At 44.3% G+C, this 17,080-nt stretch overlaps 4 protein-coding genes and 2 non-coding genes across 7 annotated transcripts; 1 reads left to right on the plus strand and 5 right to left on the minus strand.

Annotated features, from left to right (window-relative positions):
* Nucleotides 1-1,885: 1,885 nt before the first annotated feature.
* Nucleotides 1,886-2,914, minus strand: LOC114792593 (olfactory receptor 6M1-like). Its single transcript, XM_028983887.1, has one exon. The coding sequence runs from the start codon at nt 2,857-2,859 to the stop codon at nt 1,909-1,911; it is 951 nt and encodes a 316-aa protein (XP_028839720.1). The 5' UTR covers nt 2,860-2,914; the 3' UTR covers nt 1,886-1,908.
* A 5,176-nt stretch (nt 2,915-8,090) lies between these two features.
* On the minus strand, nt 8,091-8,162 carry trnap-agg (transfer RNA proline (anticodon AGG)). Its single transcript has one exon. It is a non-coding gene; the product is annotated as a tRNA-Pro (tRNA).
* Nucleotides 8,163-8,598: 436 nt separating this feature from the next.
* trnap-agg (transfer RNA proline (anticodon AGG)) lies at nt 8,599-8,670 on the minus strand. Its single transcript has one exon. It is a non-coding gene; the product is annotated as a tRNA-Pro (tRNA).
* Nucleotides 8,671-8,925: 255 nt separating this feature from the next.
* coa4 (cytochrome c oxidase assembly factor 4 homolog) lies at nt 8,926-11,443 on the minus strand. 2 transcript variants are annotated; one of them, XM_028983889.1, is made up of 3 exons: nt 11,382-11,430; nt 9,487-9,567; nt 8,926-9,261 (listed from the first exon to the last, which is right to left on the minus strand). In XM_028983889.1, the coding sequence occupies exon 3, from the start codon at nt 9,249-9,251 to the stop codon at nt 9,009-9,011; it is 243 nt and encodes an 80-aa protein (XP_028839722.1). In that variant the 5' UTR covers nt 9,252-9,261; nt 9,487-9,567; nt 11,382-11,430; the 3' UTR covers nt 8,926-9,008. The 2 variants fall into 2 exon arrangements, with proteins under 2 accessions (XP_028839722.1, XP_028839721.1); XM_028983888.1 differs by lacking the exon at nt 9,487-9,567 and having other exon boundaries at nt 11,382-11,443.
* A 155-nt stretch (nt 11,444-11,598) lies between these two features.
* On the minus strand, nt 11,599-16,815 carry kctd7 (potassium channel tetramerization domain containing 7). The gene is made up of 4 exons (XM_028984927.1): nt 14,518-16,815; nt 14,004-14,173; nt 13,470-13,648; nt 11,599-13,195 (listed from the first exon to the last, which is right to left on the minus strand). Exons 1-4 carry the CDS (start codon nt 14,773-14,775, stop codon nt 12,819-12,821), a joined length of 984 nt encoding a protein of 327 aa, XP_028840760.1. The 5' UTR covers nt 14,776-16,815; the 3' UTR covers nt 11,599-12,818.
* Nucleotides 15,943-17,008, plus strand: dnajc30a (DnaJ (Hsp40) homolog, subfamily C, member 30a). The gene has a single exon (XM_028984928.1). The coding sequence runs from the start codon at nt 16,000-16,002 to the stop codon at nt 16,786-16,788; it is 789 nt and encodes a 262-aa protein (XP_028840761.1). The 5' UTR covers nt 15,943-15,999; the 3' UTR covers nt 16,789-17,008.
* The last annotated feature ends 72 nt before the right edge of the window (nt 17,009-17,080 follow it).

Genomic DNA, 17,080 nt, shown 5'->3' on the forward strand with positions numbered 1-17,080 from the left:
TAGAGGTGTCCATAGAGGGGGGGTTTAGGGTAGTTCCCAACAGCAGATCAATGGCCATGTCACCTGGCCGATGAGGTGCAGCCTTGGACAGACTGAAGACGGCAGCCAGGTCATGGTAGCAGGTAGGGATGATGTCGATGGGAGGGATGCAGAGGAGTAGGTGCCGGGTTGGTTAATCTTGGATGTCCGTGGTTGGATGCAGTGATGATGGCAATGCACTCTCTATTCCAACACCACGCCAGACAACCAGGGCAGGTGGGGTTTGTAGAGATCCAGCCAGGGGAAGCCCAGGAGAAGTGGTGAAGTGCTGATGTTGGTAATCAGGAAGTGCATGCCCTCGACATGGGCCTCTAGGCGGAGCCCAAGGGTGACAGTGCGATAGGTGATGGGGCCAGAGGTGACAGATCGTCCATCCACAGAGGTGATGGTTGACGGCGTCAGCAGTGGTTCGATCGGAATCCGGTTTCGCTGAATAAAGGCATGATCAATGAAATTGGCATGGATGGTTTGACTCCAGGGCTGCCAATAGGGTGAGTCAGGTAGAGGTGGGTTGGTGACGGTGGAAAAAGGTGCCCAGCTGAATTTGCCACACCGATCAGCTGGGGAGTGTGTTTCCCGGTCGAATCGAGCAGATAGCATGATGGGGCAGTCGTGGCCTAGCGGTAAAGGAAGTGGCCCTGTAATCAGAAGGTTGTCGGTTCAAATCCCGATCCGTCAAGGTGCCACTGAGGTGCCACTGAGCAAAGCACCGTCCCCACACACTGCTTCCCGGGTGCCTGTCATGGCATGTGCCTGGGCCTGTCTAGTGGTGAAGGTGGTGGTCAGAGAGTCTGGTGCACAGAACTGGTTGGGTTGGTTGTTCTCGGATGGGCCAGCAGGTGGTGATTCGGAGCTTCAAATGTGCTGGGCATCTCCCGGCTGACCATTTCACTGCAAATCCTGAGGGCCAGACCTTCATAGAAGATCATCTGGAGGGCATGGGTGTTTCTAAATTTGGAAACAGTCCAATTTGGACTGTGGAAAAACCCTGGCGCAGATTTCACTTTAATATAAATGTAAAATGCATGGCAATGCATCTAGAGAAATGGGCAATTTGGAAGTGTATGAAGTGTCCATGACTTATGTCTTCATGGGTGCATAAGGGCAATGCATTTCTACTCTAGACTGACAGCTCAGTAGCATTAATTGTTGTGTTGGCCTTACCTCTGTAAAAGAGCCGATTAATCAAGGCTACATACAGCATATATAGATCTTTAAATCTGGTGGTGTTTTTACATTAGCGATCTTTTAAATTTGTCAGTTTTTAAATAACTACCCAGTAAATTTCTATTTTACCGAATATAAAAGGAATCTAAGTAGAAGCTGATAAATCAAGAGCCTTGTAGCAGGTGTTTTCTTGTGTTTAGTGATTTATGTAAGAATTTTTTTTATGAAGCACACTGAGGTTTAGAAACACCCCCTTATTCATTCATTCAAGATTACTGAGGGTGTAGTCATATAAATAATAAATAATAAGCAAGAAAATATTGCAACATTTGTTTTTTTTTATACATTTTTGTCATAAACCTAATTTTGCCACATATGACACCCAACAGTAAAACATGCAAAAATATCCAACAAATCCATATCCAACATATCACATTGTTAGAAAAATGAAATAGCATTTGAAGGCAATATGTGATCTGAAAATTCGGGAAAATATGAAAAGGCCTAAACATTTCTGCTGAAAGGAATTTGGTTTTTAAATGTGGATATGTTCTGTACACTTGGCAAAATCTTTGATAGTGGTGACCAGTGATAAAGTGATAGAAATAACCCCAAAACATGCAGATCATTGAGAATACAGGAACTTTTCAATCTGTAGTAACATCAGACTGATTCGTTCAATAAAAAAAAAGAAAGTTTTGATTATTTTACTGAGGCTACACGGTTTCGGGTGAGCAGTTTAATTAAGCGTTCTCTCAACTGTTTTGTGGTCAGACAGTAGGTGAAAGGATTGATGAGAGGAGGCAGCATGGCAGCAATAGTCACCACAGCGTTGCGCTCGGTCAGCGTGAGCGCCACCCCGATCCTCGTCAGCAGGATGGACACCAGTTTGGGACCGTAGAAACTCATACACACAATAATGTGCGAGATGCACGTGCTGAACATTTTCTTCCTGCTCTGTCTGTTCGCCAGCCTCAGGACGGTGACGATAATAACCACATAAGTCAAGAAAATAAAACTAAAATGTCCCCCAAGTAGCCACAGAGATAAAATCACCGGGTAGAGGAAGTACGGTTCGGGGTTCACACATGCAGTCCTCAACAATGTAGCATAGTCACAGAAGACATATTTAATGAAAGGCTGACAGTATGGTAGGCTTCTGATTGTAGTTATAAGTGGGATCAGAACTCCCATTGCTAAGAGCCAGGACAGCACAATAAGAATAATTGTACGTGAGTTTGTGAGGATGCTGTGGTACCTTAATGGACTGATGATGGCAATCATGCGATCCAAAGCCATTAAAGTCAACGCCAAGCATTCTGTGACATCTGCAACATGGTGAATGTACATTCTTGCCACACACGAAGTGAGAGATATTGTTTTAATCTCCGAAAGAAGCACTGAAATCATTATCGGACTACAGCTGGTGCTAAATATAATATCCACAATTGATAAATTGCATATTAAAATACACATCGGTGTATGCAAATGTCGGTCAGACACAATTAAGCTCAAATTGGTGGTGGTACAAATTAAAACAAGAAAATATGTGATGATGATGAGAGAACCAATCAGCTTCTGATGAGAGAGGTGGTCGAATCCGATGATGGTCAATTCGGACACGCTACTGACTGTTCCATTTGCTGGGTTCATCGCTACCAGATTAAGGTTCAGCAGAAATAAGACTGAAAACCTATAGAGCCCATAATCTTCATCCAGTCTAAATCTTCATCATTGGTTCACAAGCATTTATACCTTCCAGCTCTGTCCCTTGTGAACACAAATTATTCAAATTTAGCATACAATGCAGATGATTGGTAGCTTGATGAGTATGGAATATAGATATTCTCTGAGTGACATGAGTGAGTGAGCGACTATGTGAGTGATTGAGAAAGTAAGTGAGAGAGTGAGTGAGGGATTGAATGAGAGAGAAAAAGACAGATTAAGTGAGTGAGTGGGTGGGTGAGTGAGAGAGTAAGTGAGTTAAATGTAGAGAACACATTTCACTGTGTGCACCGTGTGCTGTGCTGCTGTGTATCACAATGACATTTACTTTAGTTTATATGGGCCTTTAACACAGTTTAAGTTTAATTTTTGTTTGTTACATGTTTCAGCGTTTCATATGTGTGTGTGTGCTTTTCACCTGTATCTGTGTGAGCATTTCATATGTGTGTGCGTGTGTTTTCAGTAGTATAAATGCATGTTTGTCAGTTTCATTTGTGATGTGTGTGTGTTTCACATGGTTTGTGAAACAAAAGTCTTAAATATTTCCTAAACGGCCCCTCATAGTAAATGAGTGAGAGTGAGAGTTAGTGAGTGAGTGACAGAGTAAATGAGTGAGTGACAGAGTAAATGAGTGAGTGTGTGAGAGAGTAAGTGAATGAGAGGGTGGGTGAGTGACAGAGTAAATGAGTGAGTGAGAGAGAAAGCACGTGAGAGAGTGAGTGAGTGAGTGAGTGAGTGAGTGAGTAAATGAGAGAGTGAGTGTGTGCATTTTGACTTTCACTACTCAGCCATGAAATAATACAAATGCAGTTCCATGCGAAAGTGTTGCACCCTTGTTTGTCTGTTACTATGAATACCTATGAAAGCAGAAGATCAACTGAAAGTTCTCAATTTCAGCTTTGGGTATTGTTATTATTATTATTTGCTTAATTTTTACACTTACACACTCACAATTATTTTTTCAAAAAAAAATTTTCATGCCATTGAACATGTCATTCAGGCCTTGTTTTTATCCATGCTTTTCCCTCGATGTTGTTGAGTGACAGAACTCTCTGGGGTCAGCTTCACCACATCAGAGGTGCCTGGTTGACGTGTCCCCCTCTGAGGGACAATTAAAGGAGGTCATCACCACCTGAGCCTGGGGGTTGGTTACTGAGCACTCGCACAAACAGCAGTGAGGAGGGATCTTTCTAAATGATCTCCCAAGTGTTTCAGTTGCTGTCAGCAAAAGAAAGAGATAACATGTTGTCAAACTAAAGCGTCTCCAAAACAAACTTACCATGAGTCAAAAATGTGTCCGCCATGGTTAGTATTGCGCTTATATCAACATTTATCTGATATTATACCACCAAGCCCATGGATAGTGTTATCAAAGGCTATGTGATCTTTTGGGACACTAGATTGAAAAAAAAGTGCCCTGCCTGGGGACATATGAGGGGCCATTTCAACATAACTAGTTTTGAAATGGCCCAGGTCAATCATGAGATTTGACCTCACCACGGCCTTGGTCCAAAGGTCACATTTGTCTATACAGTTTGTTTTCATGTAAAATTAGTATTACAGTTGGTTACTGTTAACCTTTGCTCTTGGGGCAATTAATCCCAGAGCAAATGACTTATTTTTATTAATTATTAAAACTCCTGCTGTCTAATGGCAGTTTGGGAATTGTGAGGCTGTACGATAATTTGGGTGTGGGAATAGGCTTCCTTTTGGGAGATGCTATTAACTGAGCTGTTTCTGAACCTTTAATGTACAGTGCAATAAACAATTATCAAAATGTTATATCTGCAAAATCAGTTCATTATGCAACACTATCCACTTCTTGCTTTTGCAGTCACCTCAACTGCGGTGCATGTAAAATTTAAGTTAACTGCATATAGTATAGCTTTATTGAGGCCTATACCATATGCCGCTGCTATGACAAATACAGAAAACAACGTCATTGTGAAACTAAGGACGCAGGTGATGATGTGAAATATATTACATATTAAAGCTTTGTATTGTGCTCTTGCATTTCAATGCTGGTGCCGTTTTTACTAAATTACCTTTACCTACGAACTCAAACTTGTGTGGGTTTGCATGCACCCCCCCATGTCAGTGTGAATTCCTCCCACAGGCCTGCATGCTAGAAGACTCTAGGCCATCCCAGGATAGACCCCACCGCTCATGACCTTAATGGGGATTTATTGGAAGCGAGTGAGTGAAGGAAAATCCCTCTGCATGACATCTGATGTTAAAAATTAATTCTGGATGCCTGACCATGACCAACATCAACACTGTTCTCAGCCATTTGCCCAACTGTTTGTGTTTTTAGACTAAATGGATAAAAGCAGGTGTCAGGATTGACTGCAGCTGGGCTCATCGCCTGTGCCCAATCCGGACAGCGCATAAAAGCCGAAGATTTCTGCCCCTTCGGGAGCGACGCCATTTTAGTGGACTCGGCTTAGTGTACTTTGGTGAATGTGTTATGTTTTGAGTTCTGGCAATCGCCACACGCCTGCGGGCTAGTTTAAGTTGATCCCCTTTATTCCTGTTTTTGGCCACCGTGCCGTCGTTTATTTGTATTTATTGTTTATTTCTAATAAAACCCCTTTGCCAGCATGTCCCGCCTCTGCGCTTCCTTCCCCCGTCAGCTCGCCAGCGTGACAGCAGGTATATATAATTATTGAAAACATAGAAGCTCTGTTGTCCTGATTGCTGGGTATACTGGTAAATGTAAAGCTCTAGATCTGAATGAATGAAATATTCTTATTAAATACTTTGTCCTTTACATAGTTGAATATGCTGACAACAAAATTAAACAAAATATTGATGAAAATAAAATGTATCAATCCATGAAGGTCTGGCGTTTGAGTCACACTCAAAATTAAAGTGGAAAAAAGAACTACAAGCTGATCCAACCTTGATGTAATGTCCTCAATACAAGTGAAAATGAGGCCCAGTTGTGTGTGTGTCCCACGTGCCTGTATGTCCTCCCTACAATGCCTGGACCTGCTCCTGATGAGGTGGCGGATGGTCTCCTGAGGGATCTCCTCCTAGACCTGGACTAAAGTATCTGCACCAGCATATGGTCTCACAGGGGGTCTGAGGATCTCATCTCGGTATGTAATAGCAGTTAGGTTACCTCTGGTGAGCCTAACCCCCCTACAGGAATACCACCCCACACATTACTGGCCAAACGGTCATGCTGGAGGATGCTGCAGGCAGCAGAACGTTCTCCACAGCGTCACATGTGCTCAGTGTGAACCTGCTTTCATCTGTGAAGAGCACAGGGCGCCAGGGGTGAATTTGCCATTCTTGTTGTTCTCTGGCTGAAAGCACAACCCCCACCTGTATATGTCGCCCCTCATACCACCCTCATGGAGTCTGTTTCTGACTATTTGAGCAGAGGCGGAGGTACTGGTCCTGCTGCTGGATTGTTGCCCTCCTATGGCCTCCTCCGCATCTCCTGATGTACTCGGCTGTCTCTTGGTAGCACCTCTGGACACTACGCTGACAGACACATCAAACCATCTTGCCACAGCCCGCATTGATGTGCCATCCTGGATGAGCTGCAGTACCTGAGCCAGTTATGTGGGCTGTAGACTCTGTCTCATGCTACCACTAAAGTGAAATGTGGACGTCCTAAGTGGACAGTTTGATTTCATGGAAATGTAATTAACTTGGAGTTAAATTGTGTTGTTTAAGTGTTCCCTTTATTTTTTTGAGCTGTTTGTTTTTATGTTTACTTCAAAGTTTCATTCATGTCTGCTCAGTCTGTTTAATGCATCTACAAAAAGCATGTTAAACATTTCTTGTCATCACTACTTACCGCAATTCGTTGGAAACTCTCCATTTAATATCCAACTAATATAATGCTCAACATTTTACAACCACCCATACGTCACTTCACATTTGAAATAATTTAAAATTTTGTATTTGCCTTTTTGGATCTAAAAGACATTCAAGTTTGTGTCCAGATTAATGTAGTTGACTGAAAAAGGGATCTCTCGCAATAAAATGATTGAACCCTGGAAATGTTTAATGTGCTGTATTTGGCACAATATATTATCATACATCTGTTGTTTATGAAATATGTATTAGTATAGTTGTATATTTTGTTTCTTTGTTTAGTCTACACAGATGATCTGTAATATGTGATTTGAAAAAAGCGTAATTGAAAGAACTGTTTTCTTCGTGTATTGTGGAAAGTGTTTTCGTTTTGTTTTTGATAAACAGGAATGACGAAAGAAGGCTGCTAATGAGTGGCAGAATTCTCTCAGGCATGTCTACCCTATCAGCCAAACCAAAGCCACTATCATTAGAGGGGTAATTACACTGGCTATGTTCATCCGGAGGGCAATTTGTTGACTGTTGTTTCTACTTCTGCAGCTCCCCAAATGAAGACACATGATGCAACAGTTAGTAAAACTTTATGCCGTGGGGAACGAACTGTAAAAATGTTTCATGTGCAAGATGGTGATGAAAAAGAAACAGAAGAAAATATCGTTCAAATACATGTCAGATGGCTGTGAGGTTTCAAAATTAACATTTATTCACATTCTTTAGCTCATTTTGCTGCTACCTCAACTTTGAGGATAAGACTCTACAGCCGAACATGCTGATGCCACTGTTATTAAAATGGGGAAATTAGGGGAATGGAGGCCTACCACTGACTTACAATGTATATTTAATGTTTTTTTTACAGTATTGGGTGGTCTACAGGGGGGACTGTCCCTGTAACTATTGATTGTATGTCACTCTGTATAAGGGTGACAGCTGTATTTACAGGGCAGTGTGTGGCCTAGCGGGTGAGGAAGCAGCCCTGTAGTCAGAAGGTTGCTGGTTCAAATCCTGAACCGGCAAGGTCCCACTGAGCAAATTTTTCATGCATCCCATATTTATCTAGCTGTGATGGAGGGAAGTTTAGAGATCAGTTACTGTTTTCATCAGTGGGGTAAATTTTTAATATATTGTAATATACGTATATATTAATATAAGTAATAAATCACTGCTTTTCCCTTTAACAAACTGTCTTCAGTTTGTCTACAAAATCGATAGAGCTTACAGCTAGTTAAGTATTTTTATGACTGCCTTTATTGATATAGAGGGTGTTATTATATATCAATTATAATATTAGATAACACAGTAAACATTTCATATTCGTCACTCAAAAGGGAGGGCTCGTCCGGGATTTGAACCCGGGACCTCTCGCACCCTAAGCGAGAATCATACCCCTAGACCAACGAGCCCTTGGCCACGACGGGTTCGGGGAAGTACTCCTCCGCTGCCACGTTGCGGCCCAGCTGATGTGCGGGTTCGTTCCTCCAGTCGCGGCCTGTTTCGTTGGCGCCGCCTACCGGTGGAAGCGCGCAGTGCACCGGAGAGTCGACGTGTACTAAACGAAATATTTCCTCTTACTACTGATTATACATTTTTTTCATTCTAATGGCATATTATTGGTCAGTCTGAATTTAAGTACCACTGACATTCCTTTAAATAAATTCAATTTAGTGTTTAATATTAATTACTATAAAGGTGTCGGTTTTAAGTACAAGATTCCCTTTATCGTTATTATCTAAATATACAAATTCTGGCAGTCTTCCACTGGTTTTTCTGAAATAACAGAACACACTTTCGCCACTGAGATCTAACATTGTTTTAGGATAGCAAAAGGCTTAAAAGAAAGGGCTCGTCCGGGATTTGAACCCGGGACCTCTCGCACCCTAAGCGAGAATCATACCCCTAGACCAACGAGCCCGGGACAAGAGGCATTCGAGGAAAAAAACGATAAAAAGAGAAACTCGCTTCAATCTGCCACGTTGAATGAGGTGATTTGGAAAATGTCTCCTTGGCGCCCCCATGCGGCCAAAGGACGCACTGCAGATTACATGAGGGCAACTAAACTCATCACTTTTTAAACTAACTGACTAGTCCAGGTTCTGGAGAACACTCATCCCAGCAAGATCAGCAATAAAATAGTTCTTAAAAAATATGCACTTCATGCTCAGGGTTTGCAGTGTTGCGCAGGATATTGTCTTTTAATCTGTAGACATTCACAGAATTCAAGGATTGAGACATGATCACAGAGATTTAATCTATGCAGACGGTGCTTGCTGCTTCAGCAGCTGCTCTTTCCGCTTGTTCTGGAAGGAGAGCATGCACTCCTTAAAGTTCTGTACTTGTGGCTGGCATTTGCGCCAGTCCTGATGCTCCGCCATGCACTCCTGTACAGCGAAATGCAAGTGGGCGCAGCCTGTTCTAGAAATCATCTGGTCCACTGGATCATCGTCGTCTCTGCTCAAACTGCGGTCATGTGGAGAGGTGGGTGATGCCATCATGCTCTTCCAACTGCAACGGTAATTTACAACAATTCAGTAACCTACATGTTACATTGTTTAAACGTGGCTGATGCAGAAATTTGAATAATTTGGTATGTCAATGAAATGCAGGGCTCATCCAGGACTTGAACCCGGGACCTCTCGCATTGAGTACACCACCAATTAGAATTTCACACAGCGGCCTTTCTCATGTCTGTTACGGCATTTGTAGATTGTGTACATATCAACAACATACCGAACAACGGTAGCTGTAGAAGAGCCACCAGTCTGAACTGAAGACTATCTGGAAGTATAATAGTTTCACACTCACCGCTGGCTACAAAGGGAAGATAGGTTCAGTTCAACCCTACAGAATTTAGAGCACACTTCCACATCACATACTGCAGGGATACAATAAGATCCACAGGGCATCAATCAAACACACACACACACACACACACACACAAAAAAAAAAAAAAAAAGAGGTGTCGAACTGGCAAAATCCTGTTAAGAATCTGATAATAGACAGAAATTGACAGCGAGTAAGAATATGCGTGTGTGTCTGTGTGTGTGTATATAGACTACAAAAATTCTGGCTCCCCTCTGTGTGGCATTATTTTCCTCCTTTTATTCTTGCAACTTTTTTAACTAAAGTTTTAGTAATTTAATTAACACCAGTTGTGGGAATAATAAAATATCATCTTATATATGTGTGTGTATAAATGTGTGCGTGTGTATCCAGTGGGTATGAAAAGGGGGCAGTGGCAGTTAAGGAAGCGGCCCGGTAATCAGAAGGTTGCCGGTTCAAATCCCAATCCACCAAGTTGCCACTGAGCAAAGTACCGTCCCCACACACTGCTCCCCGGGCGCCTGTCATGGCTGCCCACTGCTCACCGAGGGTGATGGTTAAATACAGGGGACACATTTCGTTGTGCTGCAGTGTTTCACAATGACAATCACTTGGCTTTTACTTTTATTCAAACCCCCTTAAATTTTTCACTCTGTTATATTTCAGCTATTTGCTAAAAACAATTTTCCCTCATTAATGTACACACAGCACCTCATACTGACAGAAAAACACAGAATTTTTTAGATTTATTAGCAAAGAAAAATTTAAATATCACTTGGTCCTAAGTATACGGACCCTTTGCTCAGTATCTAGTAGAAGCACTGTTTTGATCTAATACGCTTGCGTCTTTTTGGGGAATGGCTGGGCCTTTAAGGAACAGTCACAAAGTTCTTGTGAAGCCACTCCATTGTTATTTTACCTGTGTGCTTATGGTCATTGTCTTGTTGGAAGGTAAACCTTCACCCCAGTCTGAGGTCCTGGAGGTTTCAGTCCAGGATATCCCTGTACTTGGACACATTCATCTTTCCCTCGATTGCAAACAGTCGTCCTGTCCCTGCAGCAGCAAAACACCCCCACAGCATAATGCTGCCACCACCATGCTTCACTGTTGGGACTGTATTGGACAGGTGATGAGAAGTGCCGCTCATTAAGGTAAAAACAGCAGATATTTTTTGTAACCTTGGCCAGATCTCTGCCTTTCCACAATTCTCTGAGTTTTTCAGGCAGTTCCTCATTTGCTCTGATATGCATTGTGAGCTGTAAGGTCTTATATAGACAGGGGTGTGGCTTTCCTGATCAAGTCCGATCAGTCAAATCAAACACAGCTGGGATCAAATGAAGGTTCAGAACCATCTCAAGCATGATCAGAAGAAATGGACAGTACCTGACAAATATATGAGTGTCACAGAAAAGGGTCTGAATACTTAGGACCATGTGATATTTGTTTTTTTTTATAAATCTGCAAAAATGTCAACACTTCTGTGTTTTTCTGTCAGTATGGGATGCTGTGTGAACTTAAAAATTATTTTAGCAAATGGCTGCAATACAGCAAAGAGTAAAAAAATTTAAGGGAGTCTGAATACTTTCCGTACCCACATTACCATTTACGTATAGAACAAACACCATCGTTAAGTCATCAATAAACTCGTTTCTTCCGATGCACCTTGATCGCAACGCGAGGGGAACATCAGCACACCGGGTGTGATGAAGTCATAATGCGACCATTTTAAAAGCATTTAAACATCACAATGTCGACAGTGCGTTAATTTAAACGCCGCAGCATTCATAATCGTCCTACTCACACAAGGTCCCTGCCATCGACGGCGCCTTCAAAGCGTCACCATTTCGCTGACGGACCGAAAATGTGCAGCACTCAAACACGTCCGTCTAGAAACTTCAACCCTCACGGAAACGTCCGCATTTTAATTTTGACGTTTTTAAGTTTATGTAGTCATTCTATAGCGTGTGTGTGTGTGTATGAGAGAGAAAGAGAGAATGTAATAAATAAGACAGACCACATGCAGACAAAAATATTTTCAATAATTTTGTTAAAAAATATACATGTTATTGTCAGCACAATACAGAACAGCATTACCACAAATAATGCACTGTACATTTTTGAGCGATATATTATTTCTAGAACACTGGTGAGGCCCCGGCTGTGTTTCCGTCACTAACTTTGGGATCGCTGACATCCTCCGCGGAATATCTTCAGAAGTGTGCAAAGATCAGGAAAGCAGTGACAATCTCTCAACGTGAAGTTGCTATAGTCTCTATAAGGCTTCAACTACAACCACCAAAAAGGGAAAGCAACTTGCCAACAAATAAAAAAATTATAATCAATAAAAAATACAACTTGCGTAGAAACTGAAAGCAGATTTAAAGGAAAATGAAACATTTTTACAATCTTTATCATACACGCAAAACACTGATTATTTCAGCTGATCTAGTAAATAAAATTTTATTAACTGTAAGTTATCATTAAGTAACAGTCTAAAGAGGGCTTCACTCTAGCACTTTTGTTTCTGAATATCCAGTCTTTGTGTTACCAGAGTACGAGCTACATGGCATCAAATGTGACACAATTGTTCTTCAGATCACATGCAAACAAGAAAGTAAACTGCATTTTTTATTTAAATAAATAAATTACCCTACCTTTGTGGTTTTTTCTTAATACTTCATTTAGTTTCATATTCAGAACGTCCCTGGTCTACCTTTAGGCTAAATTTACATTCATATGTGTCAACAATGAAACAAATTTGTGCTGAAAACACTTTTACTTTTGGGGCCAAAAAATTAAATCATCTTGTGGTGTATTCAGATTGTGTCATATTTTTTTGGCCTCTAAAATGCACAATAGACACTGTGCTGTATTGAACACAAATATGAATAAAATTCTCTCTCTGGAGGCTATTTTTGCTTTTACCATTTACCATTGAACAATGATGGTTGTAAAAAATAAAAACATTAAAAAATAAACAAAAAAATCACCACTTTTCCTGACAACATAGACACAATGCATCAATTTCAGAACATCAGGTGCAAAGAGGACAACCACTGCTTCAAAGATGTGGGATTTCAGAAAAAAAAAACTGGAGAAAACAGCAATGGAATAAAGCAAAGAGAAAATACATTATTATTTGATATAAGAGGGAAAAAAAGCTAGAGGAGGCAAAACAGCTCTGGCCCAAAACTACTAGGAGTGCCCTCAGAGTCACAGCATCCACAACCTGAACATTTCACCACCACGTGATCTTGAACTCGTAGATGGGCCTTTTGCAGTAGTAGTGGTTGATGAGGTGCTTGTCGCAGACCCCGATGCACTGCTGGTCCGCGGTGATGCCCCGCTCGGCCAGGTCACTAACGATGCAGTGGAGCAGGTCATAAACGTCGGCCACGGCCTCCCACGGCCCGAACGACACGTCCACCTCACAGTGGTGCTCGAACAACTTGGCCTCGCTCTCCGAGCGCTCGAAGCGCAACGAGTTGAAGAGCGGCCGCTCGTACGGAGTGATGGGCATCTCCTCCTTGTACACGCAGACCTTCAGTTTGGCGAAGCGAGCCTTCCTCTGCATAGCACGCAGCTTTGCAATCTCCACGATACGCTCTAGATTCTCTGCAAGAAGAATATATCATTTAATATATAATGGAATATTAAATATGTAAAATTAAACTCTCGTCATTCCTAATCGACATGGCTATTAATGTTTGTATTTTATGAATTATTTATTGTTTACATATAGTATTCGAATATAATGTCAAAATGTGAACAAACAAACAAAAATACAATTTTGATCACATTATTATCATCCCAGAATTTCAGAATCGGTGCATGCTTATTTTTTTCTAAGACAAAGCGGTTTGAAATCCACATATACGACATCTCTCACCTTTGTAGTTAGGCAGGAGGTCAAGGAAAGCCTGGCGCACCTTCTCCCCAGTCAGCGGCTGAGTGTCCTCCAGGCTGTCCAAAAGGGGGCCGATAGCATAGTACTGCGCCTCTCTGTGCACCGCCCGAACTCGGTCCCTGTGGGGCAACTCGCCCTCTCTGAGAAAGTTCAGGATGTCCCTGCAATGGATCAGTGAGCGTCAGATGAAAAGGTGGCCTGTTATACATTGACATTCGATGTTTTGCGTTCATAACAACTGGCTAATATTTTATAGATCCCCAACTACTGATCGTGAGCTTTCAGCATTTCGTGCTCTGGCAGCTCTTTTGTGGGTCCAGAGAAACTCCGCACACATCACTGAGCCTCTGCATCGCTGACCCTGTTGCCAGATCACTGGATGCCCTCATGTTACCCCTTTTTTCCTGCAGCCAGAGCATGCCACCTTATATACCCCACCCATTAACAGGTTACATGGTAAAAGCATTGTTTATAATATTCAAGTCCATATGACATGTGTTTTCTGTGACGTCTCACCCAAAATACGCTCCATCTCGGTCGATGAAAAAGCGCCCCTCTGCGTCTCGGGGGATGTAATGTCGCCCGCTGAACATGGCGGCCAGCATGGTGTCCTCATACCGCCTCAGGGTGGACAGGCGTGTGGTGAAGTGTGCGCCTCCCACGTTGAGGGGAATGACCTCGGGAAACTGGAAGTGAAAGTCCACGCGTTACTTAGGTGAGTTGCACCGCCTCAATGCACCAAATAAAGTTGACAACGTGCTACTTAGCAACAAAGGTGATTAAACTAATGAGGCTGGTGTTACTCATAAACCAGATCTTGGATGGTACCACTGATTGGACACTGAGAACAGGCCTTCCTGCATTTGCACGATTGAAAGCAGGTTAATCCCTCCGAGGCAGCCTGGTGTGACTGCCATGTGGCGTGAGCCAATCAGAACGCGAGGTCACCGGGCCCTGTGGGGTCGTAAGCCAATCAGACCAAAGGAGACGGGACGCGGCGAAACGCGACGCCGCCCCGCGGGCTGCTCACCTCCTGCGCGGCGCTCAGCGGGCGCAGCGACTTGGCCAGGTGCAGGCCGGGGGCGGGGACCGCCGCGGCGCCCTCGCCCTCCTTCTCGGCGTCGCCGGCGGCGGAGAAGACCACCATGACGCGCGGCTGCGGGACGGCGCGGCCCTCCTGCGCGAACCTCCTCAGCCGGGCCGGGGCGCTGGGCAGCGGGCTCGGCGCCCTGAAGGAGAGCGCTGGTGCTTCTCCGTTCGGTGTCTCGCCGGCCCCATTCTGCTGCATGCACGCCTCCCGCCCCCCGAAAAACACGACGCGTCCGCCTGGGTATCCGTGCAAAGGGTGTCGCGGTGTCGCGGCCGCTTGTGGCGGTCCGAGCGGGAGGCTTCGACCGCTGGTCCGACGCTGGTCCGGTCCCTGTGCCGCTGACGCCCTCCTTTCTCCTCACATGTTGCAATACAAACAGCCCGAGCGGATCTATTTACGCCCAGTCCGCCGGAGCAGCGCAGCAACGTGGCGTAGCTTACGCAAATTGCGCTATTCCCGACGCCGTTTTCCCGCACTCTGCGTTGGGCGTTTCGATTTCGTTTATTCACCATTCGGCGAGGTGCAGGACGCTGATAACCCGGCGCCCGTGGGCGGACGAGCGCGTAACATCATCACAAAGATTTACTATATCGCCTGTCGGCGCTGGATGTATTATTTAAGGGATCTCATTATCCAGGATGACCTACATGAACAGTTTTAGACCGCCCTCCCCCCGGGACAACATGGTGCTCAGCATACGTTACACATATGGTCGTCCAACCGTGAGATATTACCTGGGAGAGAAAACAACCATTTCTACATTTCATTCACACTTATTTCCCCCACAATAATTAGTCATTATGGTCTGTGTCTTGCAATTAAATACAATATGCATCAAAATGCATTTTCATATTTTTTGTGCATTTTTCTTTAAAACAACTCCTGTCCCGTGGGTTAACATTAATTTCTCTGAGATCAATGTTTTGGGCTTCGTAAGTTATGACGCTAGTATAACAATAGCAAATATAACATGTATATAGGTTTAATAATTATGTATGCGTTTATTGGGTGTAAACAGCTCATATTTCATATTCCATAATAATATATTAAAGTAATATTAATAATATTCCATAAATTCCCAACTGGTCTGATCAATTAAATGTAAAATTAATAACAATTATCACGTCTATACATTTAAATCATAGTGTTTCTATATGTTATTGAGACATCATATCGATCACTTGTTTTATTTTATGTTAGATTTCATAAAAAATATTCCACACCAAAAACGTAACCTTCAAGACTATAGAACTGTTTATTTATAAAGGAGTTTTAGGAATATTGCCTTGTTGTATACACGGGGGATTTTCCTGCCCCCTGATTGGCTGTCTAGCGGAAGACGCCCGTGTAAACGCGGTTCCCATTGGCTCTCCGCGGAAATACCGGAAGTGGCGCTGTCACGACGCCTTCGGCCGCCGTACGATGGCGGAGGTCATACTGCGCCTCGACCGGAAAGCCCTGGAAGTTGTGCGAGCGGGCCTTTTTCGGGAGCTCCTGCCTACCGTGTCCGCTGTCTTGACGGACGCCGGAAAGAAGCGGTTCTCCGCTCTCCGAGCACCACCGGCGGGGACGGCGAGACACGGGGCCTGCGTCGGTACCGGCGCCCTGCGCGGTCCGCCCCCCGCGGCGACATCAGTTCGCGGGGTGAGACTCTACAGCGGGAGCCCCGGAGGTGGCAATGAGGCCGAATATTACGACATCCTGCAGGTGTCCCCCGCCGCCAGCCAGGCCCAGATCAAGACGGCTTATTACAAACAGTCCTTCATCTACCATCCGGACAAGAACGCCGGGCGGGAGGACGCGGCGCGGCGCTTCTCGCAGATCAGCGAGGCCTACCGCGTCCTGGGCAACCGAGCGCTGCGCCGGAAGTACGACCGGGGCCTTTTAACCCAGACGGACCTCCAGTCGGCCGGCAGGCCGTCCGCGAAGGATCCGCCCGGCGCCACCTCGGGCCCGGGCACCCGACCCGGCCCCGCCCGCCCCCCCGGCGCGCCGAACCGCGACGGCTTCGACTACGACGCGTACATACGGGCGCACTACGGCGAGCAGCTGCAGAGGGAGCAGCAGATCCGCTCGCGGAGGGAGGCGCTGGGGCGGCAGCAGAAGGCCGCCTTCCGGACGTGGAAGCTGGACAAGATGACCGAGGCGGCCGCGGGGCTGCTGGTCGCCTTGGCGGCGCTGGTCCTCTTCAGCCTGCACGCCAGTAAATAAAAAGACCGAACCGGCCCGGAGCAGAGCGCACTTTACCGTACAGTTCTGTGCCAAAAAAAAAAGAAGCTGCTTTTGTCCTTCAATACCTCAAGGGGACGCTGTCCGACATTGACAGAATATGAGCGAATGTGCAAATATGAGCGTTGCACATTTTAAACGAAAGATCACACCATGTACGATGTGTACTGTGTGTTATGTACAATAAATTTTATTTTTTGTAGTGGGATGGTCCAATTTCCTGCATTGACTGAATTAACCTTTAACATTCTGGAATGACTGTTAACCACTTTTA

Source organism: Denticeps clupeoides, chromosome 6 (genome assembly GCF_900700375.1).
Source record: "Denticeps clupeoides chromosome 6, fDenClu1.1, whole genome shotgun sequence".
NCBI lineage: Eukaryota > Metazoa > Chordata > Actinopteri > Clupeiformes > Denticipitidae > Denticeps > Denticeps clupeoides.

Excerpts from the sequence above, each read along its gene's own strand:
- LOC114792593 (XM_028983887.1), bottom strand. The coding sequence starts at position 2,859 with ATGAACCCAGCAAATGGAACAGTCAGTAGCGTGTCCGAATTGACCATC.
- coa4 (XM_028983888.1), bottom strand. The coding sequence starts at position 9,251 with ATGATGGCATCACCCACCTCTCCACATGACCGCAGTTTGAGCAGAGAC.
- kctd7 (XM_028984927.1), bottom strand. The coding sequence starts at position 14,775 with ATGCAGCAGAATGGGGCCGGCGAGACACCGAACGGAGAAGCACCAGCG. Across the intron at positions 14,174-14,517 it reads CGCTGAGCGCCGCGCAGGAG|TTTCCCGAGGTCATTCCCCT; the intron begins GTGAGCAGCCCG and ends TTTCACTTCCAG. Across the intron at positions 13,196-13,469 it reads CCTCCTGCCTAACTACAAAG|AGAATCTAGAGCGTATCGTG; the intron begins GTGAGAGATGTC and ends TTCTTCTTGCAG.
- dnajc30a (XM_028984928.1), top strand. The coding sequence starts at position 16,000 with ATGGCGGAGGTCATACTGCGCCTCGACCGGAAAGCCCTGGAAGTTGTG.